General features: G+C 41.4%; 1 protein-coding gene across 2 annotated transcripts; it reads right to left on the bottom strand.

Annotated features, from left to right (window-relative positions):
• Nucleotides 1-2071: 2071 nt before the first annotated feature.
• On the bottom strand, nt 2072-14596 carry CDCA7 (cell division cycle associated 7). 2 transcript variants are annotated; one of them, XM_012781964.3, is made up of 10 exons: nt 14454-14596; nt 11610-11735; nt 10955-11191; nt 7824-8060; nt 7414-7491; nt 5706-5906; nt 5206-5343; nt 4359-4508; nt 3821-3957; nt 2072-3474 (listed from the first exon to the last, which is right to left on the bottom strand). In XM_012781964.3, the coding sequence occupies exons 1-10, from the start codon at nt 14472-14474 to the stop codon at nt 3444-3446; spliced, it is 1356 nt and encodes a 451-aa protein (XP_012637418.1). In that variant the 5' UTR covers nt 14475-14596; the 3' UTR covers nt 2072-3443. The 2 variants fall into 2 exon arrangements, with proteins under 2 accessions (XP_012637418.1, XP_012637424.1); XM_012781970.3 differs by lacking the exon at nt 10955-11191 and having other exon boundaries at nt 2164-3474.
• Between the last annotated feature and the right edge of the window lie 6360 nt (nt 14597-20956).

The raw sequence follows: 20956 nt of genomic DNA, 5'->3' as shown, positions 1-20956 counted from the left end.
GTCTCTGCAGTCAGGAGTCAATTCCTCAAACATTCCAAAAAATTCCCAGCTCCTTACTGCCACTCCAAGCTCTGGTGCCTCTTCCATGGTCTCAGAGCAACAGTTCCTTGGAACTTCTTGCCCTCAACTTTTCCTCCTCCCCACAGGATTTTCATGCCCTTCTCTTAAAATCTCAGGGGTTTGCAGCATCTGTGCTGGACAAACCAAGGCCCTGGCTTCTTACCATCCCACCCCCTCACTCTTTCTCAACCCACCCTCCATCCCCCATGTGCCCTACCAGCCCTACCTTTGCTCCCAGCTCCACTGGGTTGCTACAATAAGCCCAGCAACCAGGGCTGACTCAGCACCCAAGATGCCCTTGTTCTCCCCAACAGAGCCTCTTGAACAACCCTCCTCTGCTTTCTTGACTCCTGCTAAGACACGCTCAGTTTAAAGGAAAAAAAAATAAAGTCCTCACCCTGGTGTTTGGTCTAGCTCTGCCACTTTAGCTTGTATGAGGCTCAACTTCTCTAGATTTACCTCCTCATCCTTGAGATACCTGCTACATGTGTGGTTAGCATTAATATAAAATAACACGTGCTCACCTTTATTCCCCTCAGTACTAACACTAATACTCCTTACCCCCACCTCCCCCCAAAGCACGGAACTTGAATTCTATTTTCCTGGTGACCCCACTTCCTAACTGACCTCTGGCCATCAGGAGGTTCTTCTCACTTCTTTGAAGTAAAACAAAAACAAACCCCTCCTGCATTACCCTCTACTGCCTTTGCCCCTCAGTGTTCTTATGTTTGTATTTCATTTCTTAACCCCTTAATAAGTGGGGATTAAAATATGGATACCATCTCTACCTCAGGGACTACCTCAGGGACTTCTTTTAGGTTGAAGAGACAAATATAAAAGCAGTTCCTGGACCACAGCCACCCTAATGCTACTTTTCACATCTAACCGTCAAAACTCAAGTTCCTTCCACTCTAGGGTAGGCTGCAAAGCTTGGCAGTGGGGTGTGGGGGCTCCCACAGTCAAGGCTGAGACTGAGCAACCAATCTAAAGGTTCCTTATGGTAAAATGAGGGTCATCACAAAAACCATGGGCTCACTCATGATTTAAAATGCCTGGTAATGAGAAAATGACAATTCACTTTCCTCCTTTCATGCCTACTGAGAATATCGTTTTTTTGGTTTTTATCTTAGCTCCTCTATTAGACAGTCAATCCTTTAAGGATGAGGCATCAGAATCAACTGTTATAGTCAATATTTCTAATGAAAAACACATTAGCTCTACTTCATATTAAAACATGGCAACACCAAAAATTTTCCAAATTAAGCATCAATTTACATGTACTCTAAACATTTATGCTTCCCAGTTACATACCTCATAGGGTTGGATTACAATTTGGGTTAGGATTCTAAGAGTTTATGAAAAGAAAGTTACTGATTTCTTTTGGATCTCTATAGAACAGCAATTATACCATTTCATTTAGCTTGACCTTCTCCTCCATGAATATGTGTAAACATGGCTTCTCCAATAAATTTAGAGCTAGACAAAGCAAACTCTTTCTGTGAAGTGCCAGGTTGTAAATATTTTTAGGTTTTATGGGCCATATACTGTCTCTGCTGTCTTTTTAAACAATCCTCTACAAATGCAAAAAAGCATACTTAGCACATACACCCTATGAATACAGGCTGCACATGATCTGGCCCATAGAATGCTGTTTGCCAAGCCCTGGTCTAAAGAATTGGGATATGAGAGCCTTTAAAACCATTCCTTTGGTGTCTTCTGATTCTTGCAGTCCTAGAACAGGCCTCAAGGCACAGCATGCATTTAATAAAAATTTGAATGCTTGATAAAAGCAAACCAGGTATTATAAAATTGCTATTAATTCTTAGGTTATCAAGGAAAAGAAAACAATATTGTGATACATTCCAGGCACATGTTGTTTTCTATCAGGCATCATTGTGGCTGTCTTAGCCCATTTTCTGATCACAGCTATGAGGTCACCAAGCGAGGTCCTATTCAAACCAGATGGCCCTGGCCCTAGACCTTCAGAAACTTAAGTCAAACGGAAGACTTCTAGAAAATGTGGAAATAGCCTTTTATTTAAATACAAAAAATTAGAATTAAGTGTAGTAAGACTGAGTATTAAAAAAAGCAGACAAGTTAGAACAAAACATTTTATTATTAAAATAAAAACTTTTGTATAAAAGCATTACAGATCAAAAGCTGTATTTACACTCAAAGATTCAAGGTCCAATTATGCATCAAACATTGAGCAGGCACAGCAACAGGCTACAAATGCAGGTAAATTGGACACACAAACACTTAAGATTCCATCTCTACCAAACAATCTGATCAATGCAGAAGACATGGGGGTACCTACATATGAAATCTGCCCAGGAACTAAATCGGTAGAGATGTCGAGTTAACAAACTGTTCAAAGTCACCCACCTCCAAAAGGCACTTCTCATTGTCATAAAAGTGCTTACAACCTAAACAGGAACCCTGTGCCTAGCTTATAAAATTTCCTTAAAAAACTGCAAAGAACCACGGACTAGTTATTAATATCAAGTTGCCATGCAAAATAGTCCAAGAATTTATTTGAAATACCTGACATATGAACTGAAAGATACTTGGCAAACTATAATTACACTAAAGTTTTAAACCAAGAATTCAAATTAGACTGCTCCTGAAGTTTCACCATCCTAATTTCTCAGGATGTCTTTTCTATAATAATTTTAAGTTAACATTGCCCACAAACCTTTGGATCATGGTTGTGGAAGGCAGACAAACCACTTAACCTTGGGGTGAAAGAAACTAGCAGCAACTAAGTCTCAGGTGTATAATAAGCACCATATAAGCACTATACATGGAATACTCCCATGAGAGGCCACTGAGGTGATACACTCCATCTTGCAACATGGTTTCTTCCACATGCTTTTAAGACTTTTGTGCCTTGATGTTAAAAATGTCAGCTAGTATGAAGATTGAATCATACCCATTGTTTTTGTGTAGAGTTAGAGGGCTATTCTCTGAAATTCAATAGATCTAGTTAGTTAACACGGCTACTGTGTTTCTAAGTGCTTAGGTTTGATGGGTGGATTCTAGAGCTATTTCAACACCAACTAAATCAAATGCACTTTCATAAAATTGTCATTTAAAAAGCATTCAGAAACTAAGCGGTGGAAGAGGACCATTAGAAACAGAGGGGAATGCTATGAGGTGGAGCCCAGTGGGGGCAGAGGAGAAACTGCAAGAGGGCAAAGTATAACTAGCAATATACCTTCTGTGACGCTCCAGAAACACGAGTCTAGTAGGATTAACTTGAGTTTCCTATAAAACAGATTGATCTTCAAGATTCTTCATTCAGGTTTCAATCAATGACAAAATTGAAAACTTTAACAAGAGAGATTTGAGAAGTAGAAGGCAGGTAGCAAATCTTTCAAATATTATGCTTGCATTTCAAATTCCTGTTTCAGACTGTGAAAGTGAAAAGGGAACATTGTCAGGATACAGTTTTTCAATCTAAGAATTCTCTTTTGAAAGCCTCATTCATTAAAAAAAATGTTTTTATTGAGATGTAACATACATATGATCAAGTGTACACACCTTAAGTGTGCAACTTGAATTTTACATACACATCCACCTGGGTTACCACCACCCAGATATAAAACATTCCCAACACTCTCCGTGTGCCCCTTTCTAGTCAATACCCACCCTCCAGAGATAACCACTTCTGACTTCTATCATCTTTTTATTAAGACACATAAATGAATGTAAAATTCAGGCATGGAAGAGAGAGAAAAAAAGAAAAAACAGCCATTACCTTTTCAGGTAAGCATGTACATTCCCAAAGCCATGGTATTTGGCTAAATACACAAGCACCCCAGTCGCGCACCGTCCATCTCGCTGCCGGCAGAAACTGCAGTTGCAGATTCCTCGACAAGGTGGGCAATGCCAGTTCTGAAGGAGAATTGTGAAAAGGTGCAATTAAATCCAACCTTACCTTTCTCCCCTTTTCAACCTTTGAAGGTGGGTGTTGTATATTACACTCAAACCTTTGCTTGGATTAAAAAGCTATAATATGATTAATACGTTAGTCATGCCTAATGTTTCTTTTGGAAACCGGGAGAGAAAGTTACACAGCAGCTACCAGAGATACATGGAGAATCATTTATCTGCATAGTTCAGACCTGAGCACCGTGGAAGCAGCTCATGCCTATGCAGTGCTAACACGTGGATTAAACAGCCTCCCCTAAAAGAACAGCACATCACAGCAAGGGCTCAGTCTTTTCACCTGTGCCCTTTTTCTGGCCTTATCAGCCTGTGGCCGACCTTCAAGCCTACCTCTTCAAGGCACCTACCGCATCCAGCAGAGCATCCCTGACCTCTTCACCATATCGGTTTCGAAGGCAGGGACCACAGAACTGGCCTCGGACACCCCAGCAGTCTGGGTTTCTGCAGTTTGTTTTGGTATCGATAGTTTTCTGGCGACATTGATGACAAGTGGAGCCCTACAAATAATAAGCAAAAAAAAACCCACTTGCTTTTTATAGAGAAAAATGGTTCTTTGTGGTAGAGTCTGACATTTTGTCTTTGAATTTTATTTCACAGTTGCATAAACATGTATATGCTACACACCGATCACTTCAATTAGCAGACACAATAGTTAATATTATCAAAACTACTTTAAGAAATGATCTTATTAGCCAGATGTTGGTGACTCGGACCTGGAATCCCAGCTACTTGGGAGCCTGAGGTGGGAGGATTGCTTGAAGCCAGGAGTTTGAAACCAGCCTGGGCAACATAGTGAGACCCCAAGACCCATCTCTTGGGAAAAAAAAAAAAAGAAAAAGAAATCTTATCAATGCAAAAAAATAACCTGCCCAAATCCATTTTTATCTGTAGCACACCAATCAGCACCTATCTATGTATATACATATAATAGACACAAAATAAATATATGTTGAATGAATCAATTTCTAAATTAGGGGGAAAGATTTAACACCACTACAGACTTATTAGACAGACAATTCAAGTGAAAGAGGGCTAAATACTAGGGATACTATAAAAATCTTTCCTTGTATGGAAAAACATGTAGGCACATATGCCATATGCTGAGCCCTTTAGAACGGAGTAACACTCTAGGACAGAAGCTCTCCTTCCTGTCACAGACATTTACATTCTCAGATGTAATTTAAAGGGTCTTACCAGTGAACGGCTATAAATCTTCTCTCGAGAGTTGTTGCAGATGTTCTCCAACTCTTCCTCTGTAATTTCTTCCACCGGGCGAATTATATGTGGAAGGGTCATGGGTCTAGAGCGACGACTTCTGGGCATGTCATCTTCCTGTGAAACAAGGAACATGAAACAGAGTGTCCTTACTGGCACTCCCCAGGTTGTATCTTGGATACTTTATTTGTAATTTCTTCACAGAAAATTCAACCTGGAAATCTTAGAGCTTACGGAGAGAGGGCAAGTCATAAGCCCGCTGTAAGGGTAACTGGACATTATGGAAAGGATTCCTATAGCTGAGAAGTGAAGAAAACCTGACTCTGACCAATAATAAAGTCACAAAACATGCTTATGTGAAATTACATTTAACAGGGATCACTTTGTGTTGAGGCTGTGTGTGTACCTGGCCATGGATATGACACAGGGCCTGCAGTCGATGAAAAACAGAAAAGTAAGTACAAATGTGTAGAACTCACGTTTGTATAGCCACCCGTGGTCTTCCTCTTTCTCACCAACATGTACTTATCCTCTTCCTCTTCTTCCTCTTCCTCCATAGGTAAAGCGCTAAGGGACCCAAGAACCCGGGACCTTGACCTGGTAAGAGGACGAGCTCTCCGTTCAGGGTTTCTCCTGGAAGCAGCACCTGGGAATGTCTGCCTCCGTGCTCTCTTTGATGGCTAAACAAAACACATACGATGGAACCCATTTATTCCATAATGAAGAGAAGCAGCACTTTGGAAAATCCACACCTCCTCACCTAAGGATGTTTTAAGTAAAAAGAGAGATCCATTTTCTCATTTTCTTTGTTCTGCCTATAATACATGGAAAATGAGCCCAAAACCCATAGAGCCACTATAAGTTTGCTTTTGTAACACCAAGCCCAGTTTCTTTCAAATCGAGTGGTGATCTACATACTGTTGAACTTAATAAAGATGTAAGAACTGATCTCGCATTCTAACTTTTCTCTGATGTCTCTTGAGCTTGGGACACACTCGTGGTTTCTATATCACACACCAGAGGAGTGTTTCTACGTGTGGTTTCCCTTCTTCCCTTCCTGTTTGCTTGCTGCCTTTCTCCTGGGAGGAGGCAGGAAAAAGAAGTCTTGTCTTTTGTACCACAGCAAACACACGAAATTCCCAAGTTACAACCACTTAGTTCCTCAGAATATAATCATATATGATTTTTAGGCCATGACTTAGTTAAAAATTTGTGTTTTCCAGCCAGGCGCAGTGGCTCACGCCTATAATCCTAGTATTCTGGGAGGCTGAGGCCGGAAGACTGCTCAAGGTCAGGAGTTCAAAACCAGCCTGAGCAAGAGTGAGACCTCGTCTCTACTAAAAATAGAAAAAAATTAATTGGCCAACTAAAAATACAAAGAAAAAATTAGCCAGGCATGGGCATGGTGAAGCATGCCTGTAGTCCCAGTTAGTTGGGAGGATGAGGCAGTAGGATAGCTTGAGCCCAGGAATTTGAGGTTGCTGTGAACTAGGCTGATGCCACGGCACTTTAGCCTAGGTAACAGAGTGAGACTCTTGTCTCAAAAAAATAAAAATTTGTGTTTTCCTTCTTTTTCTTCATTGTCAGATTTTAAAAACATGTATTTCGTGTGGGAGGAATGTGCTAAATCTGTGGATACAGAAAAAAGTTCTCAATCTCCTTTCCCAGTCCCTGAGGGTCTTAGTCTAGCTGGAAAAAAGAGAAATAACCAAGCAAAAAGGATTTGAGGGCAGGCATAGTACCAGTAGCTCAAGCCTGTAATCTCAGTGCTTTGGGAGGCGGAGGCAGGAGGATCACTCCAGGCCAGGAGTTTGAGACCAGCCTGAGCAACATAGTAAGATCCCCATCTCTACAAAAAAATTGAAAAATTAACCAGGTGTGGCAGTGTGCATCTATAGTCCCAGCTCCTTGGGAGGCTGATGGGGTGGGGAGAAGTGATTGAACTCCAGCCTGGGCAACAGAACAAGCCTCTGCCTCAAAAAAGGGAGGATTTGAATGCCATAGGAGCCCAGCAGGGGAAGGCCAAACCACCCAGGATACAAGGAAGATCATCCAGAGATCTGTCAGGGGGCTTCCATTAGTTCCCCTTCATCTGTCTACAAAATAAGGAAACTGCATTTTAAGATATAACACAGTTACCTTAGGCCTTGCCCACAACACTACTATACAAACAAGCCTTCTACTTACTGAGCTTGGGCCTGGGAGGGAACGTCTTCCAGGGAACGAGCCAGGGAAGCTTTCTAATTCTGACATGAGTTTTGCAAGCTAAAAAGGGAGGAAATTAAACAGAAAGCATTGGCTTAGAATAACTGCTGAAAATGAGCAACTAACTTATGGAAAATACACTAGCACATCTCACAGCATTATATTTAATAATAAATTGACATATTCAAAGAGTTTCTGATATCCCCTATACATTTAACCCGGCGTTAATCTATTTATAATAGAGTAAGAAGATAAGTTAGTTCAGGAAAAGAAATACATTTTAAAGTGCACATAAAGACTTCACAACTATACAGAAAACAGGACACAGGTGTAGTAACAAGTCAGATAGAGAGGAAGAATTAATTCTAACACATTCAAATTCAGATACCCACCATTGCTTTGTTTTGCTTTATATTTAAAGCCCTTTTCTCCAAAAAATTCATGCCACTTTCATCTTCTGAATCGGAATTGGAGTCTGTCACAGAATGATCTGAGGGTTGAGGGGGCTCTGCTTTTTTGCTGGCTGCTCTCCTGGTGTTTCGTGCTGGAAACTTCATTGCCACCCTGAGAGGTCCAGAGAGTCTGCACTGGCTGCGAGTCCTACAGCCTTCTGGGACTGACTTCAGCCGCTAGTTAATCAGAACAATTGAGTCATTATCGACTTGATGACCGGTGGACAAGCTGCACCAGTCTGACTACAAAATCCCTTTTGAACAAAAGACATTGATACCAAATGACTTTTAACTGAACACTGTCAGCTCTGGGTAACAAAATCAAGAATTTCAAAGAAGTACAACAATCTGAGTGTAGTTTAACTCCACGCTAGCCTATCTAGGCCACATTGTTATAAGCTGTCTTCACAGCCCCTAGGTTCTGAGACATTTCTTAAAGTATAAGAATTGTGCTTTGGTGCCAGGATTTTACAACAATCTGAAAATTCCTGCCCCCCTTGCCATTTCTTTAAAAATAGATCATGTATTTTAAAAGAATTCCTATGGGAACAAATGTGTTCTCCTATAAACATGGCTTTAATGCTTGCAGCAGTATCAAACTGAATTAAAATGTCTTCTCCAATCTACTTTTTTAAATGTAATAAAATATACATAAAATTTACCATTTTAACCACTTTTACGCATACAGCTCAACGCCATTAAATTCATGTTGTTGTGCAGCCATTACCACCATCCATCTGCAGAATGTTTTCATCTTCTCCAGCTGAAACTCCACACCCAATAAACAGTAACTTCCCATTCTCTCCTTCCCCCAGCCCTGGCAACCATCATTCTACTTTCTGTCTCTTATGAATCTGACTACTCTAGCAGCTCTCTGATCCACTTTTTGTAAGCTTGAAATAAAAAATTTTCCAGATTCCAAAAGTAATATAGGTTTTCATTATTAAAAATACAATTAGTCACTGAGAAAATATAAATCAAAATCATAATGAGATACCACTTCATACCTACTAATAGAGCTAAATCAAAAAGAAAATAAGTGTTGGCAAGAATGTAGAGAAACAGTAACTCTCCTACACTGCTGGTAGGAATGTAAAATGGTGTGTAGACTTTGGAAAATCGCTTGTCAGTTCGTCAAAAGGTTAAACACGTTATCGTATGACCCAGCATTTCCACTCCTAGGGATATGTCCACACAAAAGCTTATATAAGAATATTCATAGCAGCATTATTCATAACAGCCAAAAGTACAAAGAACCCAAAAATCAACTGATGGATAAATAAAACATGGTTTATTCACATAATGGAATATTCTGCAATAAAAGGAATAAAGAACTGACACGTGCCACAACATAAATGAACCTTGAAATCGTTATGCTAAGTGAAAGAAGTCAGTTACGGAAGACCACATATTGTATGGTTCCATTGTATTTATATCCAGAATAGGCGACAGAATGTAGACTGGTGGTTGCCAGGGGCTGGGGCTGTTGGGAAAGAATGGGGAGTAACTGTTAATGGGTATAGGTTCCTTTCTGGGGTGATAAAAATATTCCAAAATCAACTATGGTGATAGTTGAGGAAAAAAAGAAAACAAAAATTGAGAGAAGAAAAAAATACCACCCATAAAGTCCAAGAAATGAAAAATCCATTTTAACATTCAAAAATTTATTGAATCCCCCCCCCACAAACAACCTTAAGTAATTTTAGTGTTCATGGACTGAGAGAATACAAAACAACAAAAACTTTGATGAGTTCATAACACTTTTAATCAATTGGCATTTTATTAATCACAGCAAATAATATCTACAAAGAACTGGAAATACTGCCCAGAAATTATTTAGGTTATTAATGCTTGGGTCACATCCAGATCTGCAGACTGTCCGCAGCAATAAACTGCAGTAAGTGTTGATTTGGACCAGTATGATTTATTAGAGGAAACATTACATTACCACTAACAGATAGTGATAAAATATTGCTTGGGCTGGGCACGGTAGCTCATGCCTATAATCCTAGCACTCTGGGAGGCCGAGGTGGGCAGATCACTCAAGGTCAGGAGTTCAAAACCAGCCTGAGCAAGAGCGAGACCCCGTCTCTACTAAAAATAGCAAGAAATTAATTGACCAACTAAAAATATATATACAAAAAATTAGCCGGGCATGGTGGCGAATGCCTATAGTCCCAGCTACTCGGGAGGCTGAGGCAGAAGGATCACCTGAGCCCAGGAATTTGAGGCTGCTGCGAGCTAGGCTGATGCCACGGCACTCTAGTCTGGGCAACAGAGTGAGACTCTGACTCAAAAAAACCCAAAAAACAAAAAACAACATTGCTTGGCCAGGAACTGTCACTTATTATCAGTGTTACTCAAGTCATGATCCACAGGCAGTCAATCCATGTCAGACCACAGTGAGTCGAGAAGCACACCCCTGACTATAAATCAGCACACTGCTTCCTTTGTCGAGAAAGTCTTTGGAACAAGAAAATGACTGCAAACATAAAAAGTATGCTCAGGAGAGTAGCACTGAGGTGCAATAGCAGTGGTGGCAGAGAATAAAGGTAGCGTGCACAGGAAAAGCCAACCAAGGAGCAAAAGTAGAAGCAGGAAGGAACCAAATTGTCATCATCTGTATGCAAGCTCCCACACCTGCGTTAATACAGGTTTTCATGATGCAAGCACAGGTCTACTATGGGAACCAACATTACTTAAAGGCCTGCTCTATGCCAGGCACTAGGCTGGGCACTTGAACTTAAATGCAAATGTAGCTAATTTTTGGGACTCCTGTGCTTCCTGATTAGGCTGGATTTTTAGGGTAATAGAAATCTGGAGATTAGCCAATTTTATTTCACCAATTTCCAAGATCTTCAGAGCCTACAAAATGTTCACAATCTACAAGTAGGACATTAGTAAAAACTGCTTTAAGACATGAAGAAAATACTCAAAATTTTTAAAAGTTCAACAAAATCTTTTGGCATGACTAAAACGAAAATCGTAAGAAATTAAAAAAGAAAAAAACAAGTATGTCATGCCTCTAAATGTACCTTACTTCTTGATATTGGTGAAATTCTCAAACTCACCATTCCATCTTGTATCTCACTCTCTGAGAAACCGCAAAACGATTCATCGTCAGAGTCGGCATGAAAAATACTGGCCAGTTCGTTAGTGACATCTGGCCTTGTTTTCTGTAAAAATCCACAATGGTCTAACACATCTTGCACCTCACTTTCTGAAAAGCCGCAGAAAGATTCATTATCAGAGTCCTCATAAAAAACATTTGCCAGTTCTTCACTGATATCTGACCTGAATTTAGGTTTCTGTAAAATAAATAAATAAATGTGGTTGTGCATTTTTTTTTCTTTTTCAAGAACCAATTTTCCATAAACCGTGCAGAGAGCAAATCACATTTACAAGTGCACTACAAGAGAATAGCTTTTGTTACAAAGAAAAATGGTTCAGAGGTTTACAAATGATTTCTGAGTTGTTATGGCAAATCATCATGCATGTTAGGTTAGGCGACATTTCAAAAGGATAGAATAAGTAGCTAATCTACCTCTAACAATTACTACCTAGAACCACAGCAAAAAGTGAAATGAAATTACAGTGCATACTGTATTTTCATAAGGTCTGTATAGAAATGTAGGCAAAAAGCAAGCAGTTTTAATCATGCACAAAGCATTTGGGGCATTTTGAACACTGCAGACTCAATTCTGTTTATTCTCAGGCAGCACTTACCGTGTTTGCAAAATTATCAGAAGCAAAGCTGTCACAACTGTCATCAGAGGATGACGAGGTTTCCATGGAAATCAACTTCACATATCTGAATTTCTTCAAGTTTTTCTTTCCTCTAAGATCCTTTTGCTACAAATGGAAATGGCAATACTATTAAGTGGGATGCTTACTTTATTTAACTAAAGACATCATTTTTGAGTTTAGTAGTTTCAAACAGCACAGAATAGATATGACCATTTCTTATACCCTACACAGAAAAAGGATTTGCAATTGTTACAAGAAATTTTCAAAACCAGGCCAAATCCTAAGAAGAGATCCCTTTGAAAGAAAATTCTACTGACATTTATCAATTTACTCAAACATATGTAGAGCTACCCCTCTACCCACCTTAAGAGCCCCTAAGCTCTTAGCATTATACTGAGCTCCACAGGAGTTTTTAATGCTAAATTCCTAAAATCCAACTTCTTCTTTAAAAATTAAACTGTACTTCTAAAAGGAAATTTCAAAAGTACAAAATGGCAGAGCAATTTTTCTCCCACAGCCAAAATCAAGCTAATGAGGTATTTTTATGTAAGCTTTAGGCTATGTAGTGTGATGTTAATTTCTCAAACTACAAAAACTGGGCAGAACCTCCACTTCAAGATGGCAGGCTTCCAAATAGGCTTTCTTCCAATCAGGAAGGGTACAGTTATTTCCATACAAGTCCTTACAAATCAAATATATCAACCCAGCCAAGGTTAAACAACACTCTTAAGCCCAGGTGGAATATTTGATTCCATTTTAGCACTTTATTACCATAGGCTGACATTCAGCTCTTTCTGCCATACCATTGCTATACGAGACTGAAATTTTTAAAAGTCCTTTCATAAGGTGCAAATTATTTATAGATATAGAAATGCTTCACTCATTCATAAACACTGAACAGCCCTGCAGTGCTAATCAGCAAATGCAATTAACACCTATCTTGTGTAAAAAGGGTAGCAGTTTCTGCCATTTCTTAACATTTAATGAGATTTCTTAAGTATTGCATTAGTTCCTATATTTTTATTTTCTTAAATAGGGCCATGGAATACAGAAGTGATTTATTACACTGAAAACTTTAAAAGGGCAAGCTCTGATGTTAGGTGAACAGAACATTCTGGCCTTCCTTCTATGCCTAACTATTCTGCATTTCAGTCTCTTGCAAATAAAACTATTTTCATGATGATGGCAACCCACCCCCCCCCCATACCCCTAAGTAGACTCTATTCAATCACCTTAGGAAGTTTTTTGTCTTTTATCCTTTTAGGAAGGCAGGAAGACATGATAATAGGTAGAGCTACTAAACATAAAAGCTGTACCTGAATAGTACACAAGGAATGTTAGGAACTGAAAGGGCTCTCAGAAGCCCCCCATTTTCCAAATAAGAAATTTCAAGGCCCCAGGGAGGTGTAACAGACTGTGCAAGATCACAGGACTGGAAGAAGAACCCAAGTCTGCAATCTAGTGAAACACCAGAGCTCCTTGCATTATTGCAGGAATTATCACCATTCACTCATCAATCTACCTGCAAGCACTCAAGAGGCCCAAGACAGCCTCAAGGGAGGCACTCTATTGCAAGATGTCAGGGAATATTTCCTGAGCGTTAACAAGTCAGTACCTGCCAAGAAGTTATTTACCATACAAGTATCTTGGGAGGAAAAGACATAGAAAGAAGTAAAGCAAATGGTCATGACTGAAATGAACTTTTATGGCAGGCAAGTCCTAACTAATACCATTTTATATTAGGTGTTTTTCGTGCCAAGCACTAGGTAAAGAATGCTTTCACATCATGCTTAATTTTTTCGTAGCAAAGGTGCTATCATCATTCTCACTTAAAAAAATGAGGAAACTGAGGTTCAGAGAGGTAATTTCCAGGGTGGCTCAAGTTTGAATCCAGGTATGTCAGATTCCAAGCCCAGCAACGCTTGGCTTTCTTCATCCTGATAACCAAAGCCCACTTCCACCACCCGGGCGGTGACTGGAGGGATACCACGCCCCCCTTCCACCTACCCCAAAGAGCCCCAGCCTACTCCTAGGATTTATTTTTAGCTTGTCGCGCTCTTCCTTTCCACCCAACCCCCACGCCTCTACCCTCTCCCGGAGGAGACCCCACTTTCCGGCTTCCGTTACAGCAAAAAGTAACGTTCCATTCAGGGTAACGTCCTGCAGTTGAGGGTAAGGCTGGAGGGTGCGCGGGGAGGAAGCAGCCAAGGAGTAAATGGTCGAAGAGTGGTTGGCTCTCCAAGCCCTTTAACTGCACTTAATCAGTGCCTACGACTAAAGATGTCTCCTTCCACGTGCGCAACCCAAGTTACTAGGAGGACCGGCTTGCAAAACCTCGAAACTCCGAACCCTCTGCCCTCAGCAGTGAGAAGCGGCCGCAGCTCTTGCTAGGGCTAGAGGCGGCGGGGAGTGCGCCCGAGGGCCACCCGCCCCGAGTCGCGTGCGGGAAAGGGCTGGGCAGCAGCGGGCCAAGTCCCAGGGCACGGGGAGGCCGGCTCTGACCGGCGGGTGCCATCGGGGACCTGCCAGCCCCTCGCCGCTGTCCGGCCGCCGGCGGGCGCACGTGCCGCGGGCTCCCCAGCGCTGCCAACCATCCTGCAAACGGCTCAAATCTCCATACCGCCCGCACGCCCGGCGGGAACGTCCCCCTGGCCCTGAGTTACCCCAGGTGCACAAAATCTGGGGCTTGCCCAAGCTGCCGACGCCCAGGCCGGCCACCAGTTGATAAGCAGCACTTGGCTGCGGAGTTAGGGAGTCGGCCCGCGGCCGCCCGCGGCCAGCCCCGCCGCGCCCGCCCCTCGGGTTCGCCCGCCCAGCCCTCACCGGCACGCGGCGAGCATCCATGCTGGCGGCGGGCGCCCAGGCCGGCGCTCGGAGCGGGGAGAGCGAAGCAGCCGCGTGAGCAGCAGTCCCACCAAGCTGTAGTAGCCGGAGCCGCGCGGCCGGCTGGCAGGGCGGGCCGACCTGGGCCCGGGGAGGCGGGGCTCGAGCCGTCTTTCCCGCGTTGGGATGCAGGTCCTGCAAGCTGCGTTAACTACCCGACCGGCCCACGACCCGCTCGAATCCCAGAAAAAAACTCTACCCCCTCAGATATTCTCATCCCCAAGGATAGCCTTGGAGAGTCCTAAAATACACTTTGAAAAAGTGGCTCTCTGGGGGCTGCCAAGACCTCTCTCTTTATGCAGCTGCGCGGTCCTGGCCGAGTGGCGCGAAAGTGGTTCGTATTGCCCCCGAGTTAGCTGGCTGCTTTGCATGAATTCCCCGCTGGCTGAGGGAAAGGAGCCCGGGGCAATGGAGAGTAGCGCGGGAGTGGCGACCTCACGCGCCCTGGCACTTAGCACTGTTGAAACAAGTGCTGCTCACTGCTTGTGAGGTTTAGCTTATTAAAAAAAAAATCATAGCATCTGTCAGTAACTCCACTCTTCACTATCCGATTCCCAGTCCCTCGGTGTAGCACCTCTTATCTGGTAACCACACCATTATCTGAAGCGACAAAAGGAGGTAAATCCCGATCGTTCTTTCCAGAAAGCACGGGAAGACAACTTGTTTTACATAAGACTTGTGGTTTTTAAGGTAAAAAAAAAAAAAAGCCGCCGCGGTTTGGTGGAGACTTACCTATGGTACAGTAAATCTTTAGAGATTATCTGTGGGGCTGAAGACTGAACCATTGTGGCCTGGCGATCTTTTTTCCCTTACAATTAACCTGAGTCAGAATGAACGAAAGATATTTTTCATTACCCTGTTAAACTTGGCATTACGATGAAATAACTAAAGTGTGAGGCGTGGTGTGTGAAGAGCAAAAAATTTGCTTTTCAAAGAAAAAAGGAACTGGGTTGCTTTAAAAGACCTTAATTATAATCTTACATTTAAAATAAGTTCTTGAAATGTTCTTCAAAACTTTCTCTCTGGAATAATTCCTTTGCAGTAAGGGAACGTGGGTGGACGCACTGAGTACCTCTCTGGAGATACTGAATACAGAAAACGAGCCAGTAAGGACAATGGATTGGAAGAAATACTCCAGCCCTTCTTAAGCATGCCTGTCCAGTGGTCACTGCCACTGTTCAAGGGACAAAGAACTCAGGTTCTGGAAAGTAGGCACCAGGAGGAGAGGTTCTTTGGCGAAATTACTGGGAGTAGCACGTCCCTCTATAAATATTTGTTGAATGAATAAACAACTAAATGAATGATGAATTAAAATTGTCATTAGTGTCCTTGGGAATATAATTTTGTGCCATTAAAACTAAATATATGAGAATTTAGAATTGCCAAACTCAAAAAGTAGGGGAAGATTAAGCCACTTTTGCTTGTGAAAGGTCCTGATAAGGAAATTCTTAGGCCTCCTGGAGCACTACAAAATAATTTGGTTTACAAGTTTTTTTTAAGGATAAGATCTCTGGTCTATCAGTCTTTTGAGTAATCAGAAAATTAAAACAAGGAGATAGCTTGTTTCATTAGATATTACCATTGTAAATGTTTAACTTTAGAGAGCATTTCTGGAATACTGGCATACTTCACTATGCTTTGCTTTATTGTGTTTTATTTACAAAGTGAAAGTTTTTGGCAACTGTAATTTGAGCAAATCTATCAGTACCATTTTTTCAATAGCATATGCTCACTTCCTGACTCTGTATCACATTTTGGTAATTCTCATACTACTTCAAACTTTTTCATTATTATTGTATGTGTTATGATCATAAGTGATCTTTGATGTTACTGTTGTAATTCTTTTGGGGTGCTATGAACCACACCCATATAAATTGGTAAACTTAATGGTTAAATGCTGTCTATGTTCTGACTTCTCCAGCAACTAGCTGTTACCTGTCTTTCTTTCTCTCTCCCTCTTTTGCAGCCTCCCTATTCTATGAGACACAATATTGAAATTAGGCCAATTAACTGTACCGTGACTGCTGAGTGGTCAAGCGAAATGAAGAGTCCTATGTTTCTCACTTTAAATCAAAAGCTAGAAATGATTACCTTAGTGAGGAAAGCATGACCAAAGCTAGGCTTCCTGTGCCAAATTGTTAGCCAAGTTATGAATGCAAAGCAAAAGGGTTTTTTTGAGACAGAGTCTCACTCTGTTGCCCAAGCTAGAGTACCATGGTGTCAGCCTAGAGCACAGCAACCTTAAACTCCTGAGCTCAAGCAATCCTCCTGCCTCAGCCTCTCCAGTAGCTGGGACTACAGGTGTGTGCCACCACACCCGGCTAATTTTTTCTATTTTTAGTAGAGATGGGGTCTCAATTTTTACTCAGGCTGGTCTCACTGCTGACCTCGAGTGATCCTCCTTCCCCCTCAGCCTCCCAGAGTACTAGGATTACAGGCGTAAGTCACCACGCCCCACCAAAGCAAAAGTTCTTGAAGAAAATTAAAGTGCTCTTCCAGTGAACACATGAATGCTAAGAAAGTGAAACAGCCTTATTGGTGATATGGGGGAAGTTTTAGTGGTCACAATAAATGATCAAACCAACACAACATTCCCTTAAGCCAAAGCCTAATCCAGAGAGAGGTCCTAACTCTCTTCAATTTTATGAAGGCTGAGAGAGGTGAGGAAGCTGCAGAAGAAATATCTGAAACTGGCAGAGGTTAGCTCATAAGGTTTAAGGAATGATGCCATAACATAAGAGTGCAAGGTGAAGCAGCAAATCCTAATGTAGAACTGTAACAAGTTATCCAGAAGATCTAGCAAAGATTGTTGATCAAGGCGGGTCCACTAAACAGATTTTCAAGGTAGATGAAACAGCCTTTTATTGGAAGAAGATGACATCTAGGACTCTCATAGCTAGAGAGAAGTTAATGCCTGGTTTCAAAATGTCAAAGGACAGACTGACTCTCTTGTTAGGTGACTTTAAGTTGAAGCTGATGCTCATTTACTATTTCAAAAATTCTAGGGCCCTTAAGAATTATGCTAAATCTATTCTGCCTGTACTCTCTAAATGGAGTGACAAAGCCTGGATGATAGCACATCTGTTTTTAACATGGTTTACTGAATATTTTAAACTCACTTTTGAGACCTACTGCTCAGAAAAGAGATTCCTTTCAAAATATTACTGCTCTTTGACAATACACTTAGTCACCCCAAAGCTCTGATGGAGATGTAATAGGAGATTAGTGCTGTTTTTATGGTACAACATCCACTCTACAGCTCATGGATGAAGGAGTAATTTTGACTTTCAAGTCTTATACAATTAAAACATATTTTGTAAGGCTATAGCTACCATAGACAGTGATTCCTCTGATAGATCTGGGCAAAGTAAATTGAAAACCTTCCGGAAAGGAATCACCATTCTAGATGCCATCAGGAACATTCGTGATTCATGGGAGGAGGTCGATCTATCAACATTAACAAGAGTTTGGAAGGAGTTGATTTCAGCCCTCATGGATGACTTTGACAGGTTCAAGACTTCAGCAGAGGTAGTAATTGCAGATGGAGTGGAAATAGCAAGAGAACTAGAATTAGACATGGAGCCTGAAGATGACTGCATTGCTGTAATCTCATGATAAAACTTGAATGGACTAGGAGTTGCTTCTTCTGAAGGAGAAAAGAAAGCAATTTCTTGAGATGGAATCTATTCCTGGCAGAGATACTGTGAACATTGTTGGAATGACAACAATGGATTTCGAATATTACAAAAACTTAGTTGGTAAAGCGGTGCCAAGGCTTGAGAGGATTGACTCCAATTTTGAGAGACATTCCACTGTGGGCAAAACGTTATCAACCAACATCTCACCTTACAGAGAATCTCTTGTGAAAGGAAAAGTCAACTGACACAGCAAACTTCACTGTTGTCTTATTTTAAGAAATTGCTACAGCCACCCCAACTTCCAGCAACAGCCACTCTGATCAGCCACCAACATTGAGGTAAGACCGTTCACAAGCAAAAAAGTTATGACTAAATGAAGGCTCACATGATCATTACCATTTTTTAGCGATAAAGTATTTTTTAATTAAATTTTGTACATTTTTAAGACAAAATGCTATTGCACACTTAATAGACTACAGCATAGTCTTGTATATGCGCTGACAAACCAAAAAACTTGTGTGACTCATTTTATTGAGATATTCACTTTATTGCTGTAGTCTGGAACAGAACGAGCAACATCTCCAACATCTGCCTATATTTAGTAAACCCCAATAGAACTACTTCAAGATATATACCCTAGAACAGTTTTTCACACTGTGGGTTGATCCTGTTGCTGGATTGTGAAATCAATTTAGTGAACTGCAACTAGCATATTTTCTTCTATCTTTACGTGTGTGTACCTTTTTAAAAACTTTTTTTTTTTTTTGAGACAGAGTCTCACTTTGTTGCCATGGCTAGAGTGAGTGCTGTGGCCTCAGCCTAGCTCACAGCAACCTCAAACTCCTGGGCTCAAGTGATGTTCCTGCCTCAGCCTCCCGAGTAGCTGGGACTACAGGCATGCACCACCATGCCCGGCTAATTTTTTGTATATATATTTTTAGTTGGTCAATTAATTTCTTTCTATTTTTAGTAGAGATAGGGTCTCGCTCAGGCTGGTTTTGAACTCCTGACTTCAGCAATCCACCCTCCTCGGCCTCCCAGAGTGCTAGGATTACAGGTGTGAGCTACCACGCCTGGCCCGAACTTTTTAAATTTTATTTTATTGTGGTTGGTAAAAACGCTTAACATGAGATCTACCGTCTTAACAATTTTTTCAGTATATAATACAGTATTGTTGACTATGGGTACAATGTTGAATAGCAGATCCCTAGAATTTATTCAACTTGCTTAACTGAAAATTTATGCTCATTGATTAGTAACTGCCCATTTCCCCTTCCCTCCAGCCCTCAGCAACCACCATTCAACTCTTTGATTCTGTAGTTAGATACTTCATATACATGGAATCGTGCAGTAGTTTTCTTTCTGTGTTTCTATCTTTAAATGAAATAGAATATGAGGGTAGTAAGTATGAGTATTGTCTCCTGAAACTCTTGTTTCACTTTTGCGTGTTTGTGTATGTGCTGGATAAAATGTATTTCATGCTGTGTTTCATCATCAACAAAGTTTTCAGGGTACTGTCCTAGAGAATGTGCCTAATAAGTCTTGTACTGATGTTCTCTCATTTATTCGTTCAGTCAAAGATTGCTGAATGGCTATTATGCCAGGCACTATTCTGAGTACTGGGGACACAAAGTCCAGGGAGTTTATGTTCAAATAACATAGTGTCAGGTGTGATGACTTCTGAGAAGAGAAATAAAAGCAAGGTGAAAACTAAAAGCAGGATAAGGGGCTAGGAAATGAAAGAGGTACTCATTTAGATAAGAGAAACCAGAGAGTCTTCTCTGAGGAAGTGATACCTGATCAGGAACCTGAACAAAGTCAGGGAGGAAGCCACAGGAAGAAGAGGAAAGTGCTGGTTTCAGACAGAGCAGAGCGAACCGCTGGCTCAAAGGCTGTAAGGCAGCGCACAGCAAGGAGCCCGGCACTCCGGACTACAGAGAGCGAGGCGAAGAGGGAGAGAGGCCAGATCACTCAGGGCCCCCCTGGATTTAGTCCAGGTATGGTGCGAAGTCATTGAAGGATTTTGAGGAAAGGAAAGACCCAATCTGACCCCGTGGGCTGTGTGGGCTATAAACTGACAGGGAGCCAAGAGTGAAGGCTGGGACATGTAGGAGCTCCTGGAGGAGAAAATGGTGGCTTGGACTGGGGTAGTTGTGGCGTGGGGAGAAGTGGTCACATTTAAAATATATTATTTTGAAGTTAGAGCTAATTGGGCCTGAGGGATGAATAGTTCATTCATACTAGTATTGTGTGGCATAGTAAAATATTACAAACAACCTACATCCCTTCCCTAAGAAAGGAAATGGATGCGTGAACAGTGGTATATTCATACAGAGGAATTTGAACAGTAGTTGAAATGAATGGGAAAGCTTACTTGCATTAAGGTAGAGAAATCTTAATAATGTCGAATGAAAAAGAAAATTGCAATGAATCTGTAACGTATACCCTTTATGCAAATTTTAAAAACACAACACATACCTAAGTCACGAAAGGACAAAAATATGGGCAAGCAGGATCGTATAGAGGTTAACTCTGAGGAGGAAAAGATGGGGGAAGAAAGGGAGGGTGGAGCCTTTTATGCTATCATTAATGCTTTCTTTAAAAACAGAAACTGGAGTTCATGTGACCAGGCTGAGCAACTCAACAAGATCCCATCCCTACAAAAATTAGCCAGCTGTGGTGGCACGTACCTATAGTCCCAGTTACTCGGGATGCTGAGGCAGGAGGATCCCTTGAAGCTAGGAGTTTGAGGTTGCTGTGAGCTATAATGACACCATTGCAGTCTGGCCCCAGTGACAGAGCAAA

This window comes from Microcebus murinus, chromosome 8 (assembly GCF_040939455.1).
Source record: "Microcebus murinus isolate Inina chromosome 8, M.murinus_Inina_mat1.0, whole genome shotgun sequence".
NCBI classification, from domain to species: domain Eukaryota; kingdom Metazoa; phylum Chordata; class Mammalia; order Primates; family Cheirogaleidae; genus Microcebus; species Microcebus murinus.
The sequence above is the reverse complement of the archived record's forward strand: the minus strand, read 5'-3'. Positions and strand labels throughout refer to the sequence as shown.

Excerpts from the sequence above, each read along its gene's own strand:
- CDCA7 (XM_012781964.3), bottom strand. The coding sequence starts at position 14,474 with ATGGATGCTCGCCGCGTGCCG. Across the intron at positions 11,192-11,609 it reads CTGATAATTTTGCAAACACG|AAACCTAAATTCAGGTCAGA; the intron begins GTAAGTGCTGCC and ends TTTATTTTACAG. Across the intron at positions 8,061-10,954 it reads GTGAGATACAAGATGGAATG|CGGCTGAAGTCAGTCCCAGA; the intron begins GTGAGTTTGAGA and ends CTGATTAACTAG.